General features: G+C 36.6%; 1 protein-coding gene across 2 annotated transcripts in view; it reads left to right on the plus strand.

Annotated features, from left to right (window-relative positions):
- BMPR1A (bone morphogenetic protein receptor, type IA) overlaps positions 1-11644 on the plus strand; it is a 34553-nt gene that overhangs the window by 15120 nt on the left and 7789 nt on the right. Inside the window, exons 2-4 of one of the 2 annotated variants that reach the window (XM_009083376.1) lie at positions 703-909; positions 9491-9653; positions 11488-11590. In XM_009083376.1, coding sequence (XP_009081624.1) covers positions 843-909; positions 9491-9653; positions 11488-11590 — 333 coding nt within the window. In that variant the 5' untranslated portion in view covers positions 703-842. Of the gene's footprint in view, positions 1-702; positions 910-9490; positions 9654-11487; positions 11591-11644 lie in introns of those variants that run through there. The other variant, XM_009083377.1, reaches the window with a different exon arrangement.

Here is an 11644-nt window from a genome sequence, read left to right on the forward strand (position 1 = left end):
TTTTTTTTTTTTTTTTTTTTTTTTTTTCTTTCTTCTTTTTTTTTTTTTTTTTTTTGGAGTTGCAGTACTATTCTAGGAGACAAAAGTAACATTATATTAAGTTACTAAACTAACTTACATTTAATACAAATTTAGTTTTCATCCAGCAGAGAGGCTGTAGGGTCTTTTTTGCATTAAAGCTTCTCTACAAGCATTTTCCAACTGGTGGCCCAACAGGGTGTTGCTTTTCCCCCCTGCAGTATTATGGGAAGTCATCATTGAGTTTCATTTTTAAGAAGAATAATAATTAGTTTTCATTTCTGTAAAGAAAATAGTTTTCAAACATTTATATATTAATCTAGAATAACTGTATGCGAGTCTAAAATTATACATACATGATTAGTGAGTTGACAAATATAATATTTTTATAGGAATGTAAAAACATTCGTGATTAGTGAGTTGACAAATATATTTTTATAGGAATGTAAAAACATTCCTGTGGGTTGTTGCCAAAACTGTGTATTTCAGAAGAATCCTGCTATTCATTTGGATAGTAAACATGGCTAATGTTTTCAGTTGTCAGTAAATATATACTGGTTTTTGTTTTGTGGGGTTTTTTTAGCCACGTGGTTATGATCAATGTGATGAAAAATCTTGAGAGTTTTTTCTTTTTTTCAGAAATCTAAAGAGCTTCTTAACACGTTGTTTTATTGTATCTTTCAGGAAACGAAGGTGGAAAAGTTACAGAAGTCTTTGCAGTCAAGTACCAAAATCTTGTATTAGGCTTCACCAAACAGTCTAAGCTTAACATTTGTCAAGCAGAAGGGCCAGTTGCCTTGCACAGGAAGGATTAAAACTGAACAATGACTCGACTGAGGATTCATGAGCAATTGTTTGGAGCCTATCTGCTTATCATTCTCCATGTTCAAGGTAAATATGTACTAATTGAAATAAGTTCATCTTTTTGATCTGTAGCAGAGTTGTGTGTTGTCCTGTGGTTGAAGTAGGGTTTTTTCATTTGGAGTTTATTTTGCAGGCAGGTCACTTACCTGCCTGACATGCAGTATAGATGTTTCCCTAAAACAAAGGACATTCTAGTGGTCATGTATTACAGTGTAGATGAGGTCTGTTTTCACAAATGCTTAATATAGACACAATGCCAAAACTGCTTAGCACACTGTGGAGCAAGTTTATATAAGCAGGAGAATTAAAGGCTTGATTTTGTGGATTTCAGTTCCCTGTATGTGTGCATATTTGGTCCTTTTAAACTTGACCCACTGAAGAAATGGCAAGGTGCAGTTCCCCATGCCTTCTGATGCTCCCTGCAGCCAAGAAATAGTGTGGTGTAACTAATTTAAATTAACTTGTGCTTACTCAGTGGGCCAAGGTGAGGCTGTGAAATGTTCACAATAGCTGGTTGTCAGTTACTGAAGGTAGTAACTTTAATTTGTGTGTCTGTTGTCTTTCTAGCCACAGTTGTCAAAAACTTCTGGAAATGCAGTTATCATTGGAACTTTGAACTCCTTTGTCAAATTAGGTTGACTTTGAAAGAAGTATTGGGAACAGACCAGTGTTACTGTCTCGTGCTCTGTTAGGGATTGAAGATGAAGTATAAAGATTATAACTAGTTTGTGAGAAACTCCATTATTATTTCATTACTCCTTATTAGCAGCTGTACCTTACAGATCTGATTCTGTAATTGCTTGTGGTTTAGAGAATTGTCAGAATGGCAAAATGGTATCTGAGCTGTTGGCTGTAGTGCATTCTTGTGACTGGCACTTGAACAGTAGTGCTCTGAATGTCCAGCAGGCATGTACATCCACAGTTGGTCTCTGTGCAGGATTACTTGTTCTCCCAGCTGTGTTCCTCTCATCCTTAAGTACACAGAGCTTTTCATATGTCTTCAGGGAAACAGAGAAGACTAATTTGGTACTGCCATTTAAATACTTAAATATAAAAGATTTTATATTTCTTCCCATGCTTAGATCAATTACTGCTTAGTGCTTGATTTTATTTTGAGATATTATTTGAACTATTTACTTTCAAGAATTAAAAATGAGCCTATTAAATGGGAAGAGGAGGAAGCCTGGTGAGTACAAGATGACAGTCTTTCTGTTCTGTTTCTGGTGTGTATCTGCAATATTAAAGTATGTAGCAGAGCTGTCTCTTTCAGGACTATACTTGACACATAGCTTGACAACTGATTTGAAGAGCAGACTTGCATCAAATATGTAATGAACCTGTCCCTTCCAATCTACTTCATCTCACCTCTTCCCATATGCTGGTATTTGTCCTCTTGTAACCAACTGCCAAAGTGTATAATACAGATATACAGATCTTCTAGTGACTAAATTACATTAAATCCTCCCATGATCATATTGATTAACGATGCTTCAATAAATAACTTCTAATAAATAATATAGCTAAATTAAGTTAAAAAATACATTTTTTTCAGCTTCTAAAGAAATTGCCTTATCTTAGAAATATTCCTGACTTTCAAATTAATAATGAGGGAGTTCTGAAAGCCATGGGAAGGAAAGCTGAGCTTACTGAAATGTTGGTTCTTGGATGCAAGTTGCCTCAGGGCTTGTCTTCCAGCATATGAAATATGCTAGGTTTCCAGGGGTGAGAGAGTTGAGCTTACTGAAATGTTGGTTCTTTGATGCAAGTTGCCTCGGGGCTTGTCTTCCAACGTATGAAATATGCTAGGTTTCCAGGGGTGCTGAATAAAAAAAGTCAAGTCTCTCTGCTTGTCCCAAGATTCAGGGAGGAGTTGTGCTTGGTGGGGGAGGAAAGAATAAAGTTGATAGTCACCAAGTATTTGATATTTTTATAGGAAAGGGGCAGTCTAAAGTGAAAAGTCTAAAAAGTGGAAAAAATAGCTTCAGCAAGGAAAATATCTATGCATGATGTTACAGAAATGGGTCTTAAAGCAACCAGCAGAGGTGGAGAAGGTTCATTATGAGGAATTAAAGTGAATTTGTGATTTACACAAAGAGGAAGGGGAAGCAGAGAAAGTAGAAACATGGTGTGTGTAGTGTCAGTGTCTGGCACCAGCTTAATGGTTTGCTCCCTCACTTGTTTTGGAGGCTTCTTCAGAATGATAGGAATTTCAGGTCTTACCAAGACTTGAGAGAACAACGATAACAAGTATGTCCGTATACCTACATGTATATACACACACCAGATTCCTGAACAGGTAACTTTAAAAAAAGCAAGTGGCAGCATGTGTTGATTCATGTGAAAATATTCTTACAACAGCAGAAAACAGAGGTAGTTCCATTACATTGTTGGTGAACAGCTGTGGTTTGCCAACTTGATACTACAGACCAAAGGGACCCAGTGGTTATCCTTCGGGTTGTATCTTCTTTTTTATATGTTACAGGCCTTCTTCACTTGTATTGAGAAAAGGTTGAAAATAAACCTGGGTTGCAGATGGCTAGATTTAATAGCAGCCTTTCCAATTAAAATGTTTTGTATTTCCCTTCTTGCTATGAAAAGCCTTTGCATTATTTTTAAACCTGTGAGTTGCCCTGCACTGCCATCCACACACTTTTTCTGATCTAAGGCAAGAGGTTATCAGCTTCAGTTGCAGTCGAAGACTGCAGTAAACAGGGTTTTGTCTTCCCAGTAATGCAGGTTTGTAGTTCAGAGAACCAGTTCTACTTCTGAGTAAAGCTTGCTCTTTGTTGTTACAGTGCATTGATGAATGTAGTTAAAGTGCTTTAGTGTATACTTCTACACGTTCTAAAAAATTTTGGACTTTTTTTTTTGCTGGCAGTTTCCTGTGTATGTGATTCATCACGCCTTTATGTATTCTTTGGAGACACCACAGAAGACCAGTATTTGAATCCTTGTAAATTAGTTGACTAAAAATGTATTAATAGCATTCAATATGCATGCAGGTTTATTGAAAGTTAAATTTAAAATGATGTTGGTATTTAATATTTAAATGGACTTAGTAAGGTTGCCATTGTTTGTTAGCAAGCTTAAAAAATCTGATATTTGATTTCGCTACTATATTTCTGTTCAAATATTTGATATAGGTAAGGATATTTTAAAACCTTTATACACTTTCTCAATTTCAGGTGAAATAGTTACTTAATTTATACATTGTTCTGAAATAAAGTTCCTTCTACACACTTAAGAATATTTTGAGTCGTCAGTAGCAGGTTCATTGTTTGAAGACAGCGTAGTTCTGTTTACTGGTGATTTCCCCAGTTAATGGCTGCATTTAATGCCCCTAAACATGGGCATTAAATGGCTGATTAAAGCTCTTCTAAGATATTATTGAAAGTTCATCTACTTTATGATTTCACATTCAGTTTTAAGAAACCTTCTTCTTTCAAAGTCCATTTAATTTAAATTAGAGTGCAGTATACTTTTTTAGTAAAATACACAAGATTTTCATGTCTCTGGCTTTTAGATCAAATGCATGAGAACAGAGTAGTCTTCAGAAGTGACTTTTTTGGGGAAAGGAAGTGGGAGCAGAGGCTGGGGATTGCTGGTTAGGAGGGTAAGGAGGCAGGGACTGCCTGTGTGTGTTGAGCACTGCTGTAGCTCCTGGGAGAGCTGGAGGGCAGGAGAGAGATTTTAAACAAGTAGTCTGGGAACATGCTGTGATTTTCAGGAACCAGTTCTGCTAGATGGAGCTACCTTGAACATGCCTGGTCTTTGGAGATCACAGCCTTGATATATAAAAAGCACTATAGGCAGAATTTTGGTTAAAATGCGAGAGACAGAGCTCATAGAAGCATTTAAAGTACTTTCTTCACACTCATACAATTTTTGATTTTTTAAAAAGCCATTTCATCTTTTAAGAGCAAGTACTAGTATGGTATTCCAGCTGAATCAGTTGTACGAGTTTTAATTCACATGGCAGAACATGTTAGGTCATTATGAAATTTGTGAGAGGCAGAAAGGTGAAATGGCCTAGTTAGAACAGATGATTTTGCACGAGCTGCGTGCTAAAGCAAGGAAAAGTAATTTAAAACTACCACATAAAAATTTCAAGATATGCCTTTTCCAAAAGGAAGGCAAAGAGCTTTGGTAAAACTTTCATCTTTGATGAAAAGAGCCCAGTGTGGGTGAGCCCTGAGCTGGCCCCAACAAACAGCACCAGCAGGAAGGCAGGTGAAGGTGGTCATCTGACAAAGATTCTACTCTTACTTAAATAGTGAATTCCTTGGAGTTCACAAGTATGGATCTGAATAGCTACAAACAAGTGCTGACAGTACTGCAGTTCTGCTGGAATAAATTCCTTTTAAGGATAATGTGCTCTGGAATAAAAATGTTTTTATGAGCAACACCTATATTGTAAAATCAGAAAGCTGTTTAATGGCTGCTGTAGGCCACTAGTTCTTGTATTGAAAGATTATTTGTGGAGGAAGAGGGGATGCAGTTAAGTACAAAAGGTAGGCATAATCTGGCTTTTTTTTTAGGTGCCTTCTTTCACTCACTGCTGTCTGTGCTTTTCACGGAGCTGATCTTTTTATGGGTTACACGAATATTTTCTTAGATCAGAAGGCTTAATGAAATTATATCTGTATCCTGGCATTGAGTTGCAACCAGGTTAGCTCCGTTTTTCATCGTTAGGAACACCTCACTGCACACACAGCACATTTTTAAAGATTTATCTGTGTTAGTATTTTTATTTGAAGCCATGCTTTCAAGTAGATTTCTAACCTAATAGGATTTTTAATACCCTGTGCTTCTTTGAAATGCATTTTATAGTATATAGTTATTTTCTGTGATTGGAAGAAGTAGTGCTTTGAATAATTTACATTTTTGATTAGGGGCTGGATATGGTACATTGACAGGTGTTGTTTTGTTTTAACATTGGTTTTTCTTATTTTTTAAAAGAAAAATTATTAAAATAGAGTTTAAACAAAGAACCATTTAAACATTGTCTTATCTGTAGTAGTTGTTCACACTTCTCGAAGTCTGCAAGGAATGCAGTATGTATAATGGGACTTACTGGGAACTTGAAGTCATGTCAACTTGTTTCTTGTCATTGTCTCCTGCTGTGTTTATGTGAGGAGAATGTTCCAGCTCACCATCACTCTGATATTTCATTGAATGTTGTAAAGTTTTGAACTGTCGTAAAATACACGTTACAGTTGGTATGTTTAGAAGTATATGATACAGTCGTTCTCAAGGCTGGATAAACAGACTGCAAATGGTCCAGGGTCTTAACAAGTCCTTCAGTGTCTGATAGTTCATTTGTTGCTGATGTGTAGTATTTTGTCCTGCCAGCCCTATGCAGTTTACAGGTAGAGGGTAGGAAATAGTGGAGAAAGAAGCTTTGGTGTGCCTGAAGTCTCTGGGTACTGTGTTTCAGTGCACTTTTATTTTCTTTTGAAGGTGTGCCTGTTAATGCATAGCACTTACGCCTTTGAAGGTTATGTGAGATCATGTATCTGTGTTTGTTAGCTGTACTGCAGAGCTGGCAACTGCATGTGTCATGGAAAAGAAGTCATTAATTACATCATCCAGTAGTGCAGTGTCACAAGATCCCTACAACGTGATCCTGCCTTTCACTATTCTGCTCCCAGGAAGGCGACAGAGCAGTGTGGATGTTTGAGAGGTGGAGCTCTGAGGGGGAGGAGATAAGTAGAGCAAGAAGGTGGAAGAGCTAAGGGGGAGGAGATAAAGAGAGCAAGAAGGTCAGGTGGTTCTTAAAGGAAGAGATTGTTTGGCCCTATCCGTGCGCTCTTGTTCATTTACTCAGTATCTATTAACCAGGAAAAACAACAATGAAATATCCTGTAACTCCAGGACCTTCATCTGCCTTCTTCAGTACCTCAAGTGAATGGAAGCCAAGTCTTTCCACTTTCAACACCCTTCTCCATACCTAGCAACTCTAAGATGGGCACTAATCTGTCTTGAAGTGCTGAGGATGAAGTATAGTACTGCGGTAAAGGATACAGTTAGGGATAATATCTAGATGGAGGCTATGAAAACCTTTTTTCTGAAGTGATCCCAAGCAGTCTCAATATTTTCCTTTTTTCTTCCTCCCCTAGATAAGAGTTCTCTTAACAGTTTTAGAAAGTAAAAATGCAGGAGTGATTTTTTCCCCCTTTTTTATTTGCACAATTTCTTTGTACAATTCACATATTATCTGTAAGATGAAAACTGTACTTTCAAGTATTGTTTCACATTACAAAAATAAATTATATGCTCTTGCTTTGAATAAAAATCTCTGCCTGTAGAAACTGTACAAAAACTTAAGATGCTGGATCTTTGAAGAGCAAATACTTATTTCCTCTCAGTTTTAGTATAAAAGGTTGGTAGACCTGTAGTCATGCTCCAGTGTTCATTTACAAAGAATAATGCTGCTGTAAAAGATACCAGACCTGCATTAAAATGTTGTCTATTCTCCTCTGAGCTGGGAGAAGCTGTGCTGTAAGCGTTCCTTGATTTCTCTTCTACCAAATTGAAAAAACATTGCATTCAGTGATCAGAGTAGGAATATGAATGAGTGATTGTGAGATGTAGATCAGAAAGTGTTCAAACTTTTAACATGTGGAATGACCCTGAACATAAGAGGATTTTTTTATAACACTAGTTGGGAAAGATACCTTAGTCCTCAACAAAATTAGAAGGAAAGGCAATATTTGTACGTATGCGGTGACTTTTCCTTTAAATAATAAGCAGAATTACCTGTTCTCTGAGCAGTTAAGGATCCCTTAAATGGGAATACAGAATGTTGTGTGACATCTGTAGCACAGCATTAAAATGAGCTTTCAGTTTATGCAGGGAAGAGATCTGTAGAAAGCTCTTCTATCCCCTTGCTCTATTTCAGTTTTGCAGAATTTCTTTGAGTTAAATCAGAAACAACTATTGTACTGGTAAACTCTGGGTTATTCTAGCACTGGACCTTGTTTCTTGTTAAAAGTCTGTATATATCAGGACTATTTATTACTGACATTACTGAAGTACTGTTTGAAAACCAAAATTCAAATAAAACATGGGTTAGTGATTTGGGGGTTTAGGTAAATGGTGCTGTACTCTTGGTTGTATCCAAAAAAGCAGTTTCATTCCTTTGCTAAATTAGGGCAGTGCACTAGATGTGCTGTATTAATCAGATAAGGAAATCTGCAAGTCTGCATTTTTCAGAACAGTAAGATCAAATTTCACAAATATTTAATTGCACATTTGTCTGAATGACATAAGGGAGATTACAATAAAGTGATACAAAGGGTTCTATCTGCGCAGGGTTTTAATCAGGTTTTTCTGCATCTTTCAAGCAAGGCACAACAGGAGAGTAATGGTTATCATCACTCTGCAGCTAATGTTTGGTGGTTTTGACAGGAAACCACAAGAATCTGTTCAAACAGACTGAGTTTCCTGGTCAATTTTCGTTTTCCCCTTAGATAAGTTCAATTTTTATTGTGACCAAAATATTTTTGAGAAGTGTTGAGGTACTTCCCTTTTTTTTTTTTTACTAATAACCAAATATGTAAAAGTTTCTATTGGTCCTAATTGGCTGTTGTCTTACCTTGCACACTGAGCTTCATATGGAGATTTGCTGTAATAGTGCAGGAGATAGTGTATTCACAACTCTCCAGTTTGTATTTGATTCATACCTTGAGGACTTAGACCCAAGAATACTGTTAGGTGATGGACAGAAAGAGATCTTCTACTGGTAAAATTATGCATGATAAAGCTGGAGGAGATGGGTGAAGATGTTCTTATCTCATATAGTGATCACAAAGCATATTCCAAATGAGGCAGATAATGTTCCTAAATTTGTTCTGGATGTTCTTCACTAAAAAGAAAGCAGATGGGGATTTTCTTGTGAATGCCTACTTCGCAAAAACAGTCCAATAATATGAACAAGAACAAATGATGCCTAACTCTCCTGCTGTTGAGAAACTGAGGGCTGCTTGGAACATAATGTAGCCTCATTTGTATTCTGCACAAGCTCTTGGTGTGGATGTTCGTATCATTGATCAGAGTTTAATTTGCAAACAGGATTTAACCTTAGCTGTGTTTTGAAGTAATAGTGCATACAGAGATAAAAAAAACCAGGAGATTTTGTAGCTATTACTGCTCTTCTATGAGACTGTGAATCCATAAAAAATTGCTTCAGTTCAGACAATTAGAAAATTGCATATTAAGTACCTTCACTCATGCGTAAAATCATTCTTCTTGTGGTTATCAAGCAGTAAGCATTTTGGTTTTCTTAACACAGGAATGAGAAAGGCTTTCTTCAGGGAATTCTAACTACTTACATCACTACTTTTCTACCCCACCTCAAAAAGGGAAAATATCTTGCTGTTTATATTGATTATGGTTGGAGATCTGCTGTTAAGGTACAAATATTTGAGCTAGGTATTTCTAGAATAAAATTACTAACTCAAATGTCTGCCATAATCTTGGGAGAGGAAGTTATGTCTTGTATAGTTCTGTTATTTATTGTAATTATTCTGTAGTTATGTTTTGCCTGTAAAACTCTTGAACAGTTATCAGAAACATGCAAAATTATTTTTATTTTTTTAATGTCCAGGTCAAAATCGAGACAGCATGCTTCATGGCACTGGAATGAAGACAAATTCTGACCAAAAGAAACAGGCAAATGGAGTAACACTTGCTCCAGAGGACACTTTACCTTTTCTGAAGTGCTACTGCTCAGGACATTGTCCAGATGATGCTATTAATAACACATGCATGTAAGTATTGCATTCAGCATAGGAGGCAATTTGAGGGAGCAAACTACATCTAGAGTGCTGACAGAGGTTCTGTCAGGTGATTTGACCATAATTTATTAGATACTCACTGGTTCTGTGAAGAGCTGAGTGCTAAAACCCGTGGTCATCTCTATGTAAACAATTCTGTTTTCACCATACCTTAGAACCATTTGCAACTGGTCATTTACCCCCAGCAACTGCTTTGAAGGACTGAGGTTTAAAGTAAGTTGGAGTCTTTTTTAGCCAGATGAGTATTAAGGGACCCAAATCTAAGCCTTCTGATACGATCACCTGTTTGTTTATTTCTTCACTTTAGTAGTCAAAAAGGTAATGTTAGCAACATGGTCATTTAGTGAGAATTCTTGTCATGTGTTTGTTAGTTATAGTCTGTGAAGGAAAGGTAGGAGGGGAAGAAGAAAAGCCTGTGAACATGTAGGGACAGGAGGGAGGTTTTATCTTAGATAGGCCTAAGAATCCTGACACTCATGTAGTGATCTTGTGTTTGTTTAAGGTGTTTTTTTCTTGTCATGAAATGTCCTTGTTTTTCCTTTTTTTCTCTTCATTTGCAGTTCCCTGTTTAAGGCCCTCTGTTTTCTGCCTTAAGAATTAATATACATAGTAGAAAACATCTTACTTGCTGCTGTTATTTGAGTCTTCACTTTAGCACGTAGTATTCAGCCTCTCTGAAGCTGTCACTTGGCAGATAGAGCAGTTTTTGTGGAACCCAAGGAGGTAGAATAAACACTGCTGTCTTGTCAGATGTAAACACAAGTAGTATCTTACATAGTTTTGCACGGAGGAAATGTTTCAGTATTTTGTTGAAATGTCAAGTCCTTGGGTATGTATTTATTGGGTTTTGTTGCCCTCTAGTGTGTGCAGTCAGTATAGGCTGGACTAACTTCTGTCTGAACTAGTGACTGTAGAGGTCATTATTCTGACAATAAAAACGTTAGTCAAAAACACATATGTTAGGGCATTGTGCTTCCCAAATTGCATTTCTTTGTATTCATTTAAATAGATTTTTTGGTCAACAAAATTATTTCTGGATTTGTTTTCCTTAGTATCTGTTTTGAGAAAATGAATGCATTTGGATTTATTGAATAAAATCTTGATTTTGCAGGTATTGACATCACAGAACTACCATTGCAGTTTTCTTTGTGATTCCTTAAAACTGTTGTTGACGTTTTCATGTAGAGCAGAAATCAAAGCCATTGCATAAAGAGATAATGGGGAAATCAAAGCCTTTTGTCTTTTTTTTCCTTCTGTGAAAGAATGTAACTAATTTGTTACTGACTTCTTCAGAAAGTGACCTTGGAGGTCTGTTGGTTTGTTTGCCTTAAAGGCTGAATATTTGAGAGAGCTTTTGTGGGAAGAGTCTTGCTGAGCTTTAGACCTTGAAATGCCACCAACATGTTGGGACTTCTCTTTGAGAGTTTATCATTGCAGGTTAAGAACAGACACGAGTGAATTTTTTATTTTTTTTGCACTAATGAAATTGTGTCTGTAAACGTTTTTAGTTAGGTATCTGCCTTTCCATCCTCTCAATTGTTTCTAAATGAACTGCACATATGTGGCTGGATATGAACAATCTTGAAGGGGATTGAGGAAGTAGAAGATGGAATATTCATGAGAAAGCATCCCTGGAGTGTTCTATTTGAGAATACTTTTGATCTGAAACTGCATGGTTACCACTATGTTGCAAAAGAATTTTTCTAGATGTTTTCATTCTAGAATTCTTAATGAATTCTTGGTCGTCTAATGCTGCATAATAAATGACAAACATTCTGGTAAAGCACAAGTGGTATGTCTATTCCAGAACAAATGGGCATTGCTTTGCTATCATTGAGGAAGATGAACATGGAGAACCCACACTTGCTTCTGGCTGCATGAAGTATGAAGGTTCAGACTTCCAATGCAAGGTAAAAAAATCACATACCATTAAAATTCAAGATCTCCATGGTGATTATGTAGGG

This window comes from Acanthisitta chloris, unplaced genomic scaffold (genome assembly GCF_000695815.1).
Source record: "Acanthisitta chloris isolate BGI_N310 unplaced genomic scaffold, ASM69581v1 scaffold3271, whole genome shotgun sequence".
NCBI classification, from domain to species: domain Eukaryota; kingdom Metazoa; phylum Chordata; class Aves; order Passeriformes; family Acanthisittidae; genus Acanthisitta; species Acanthisitta chloris.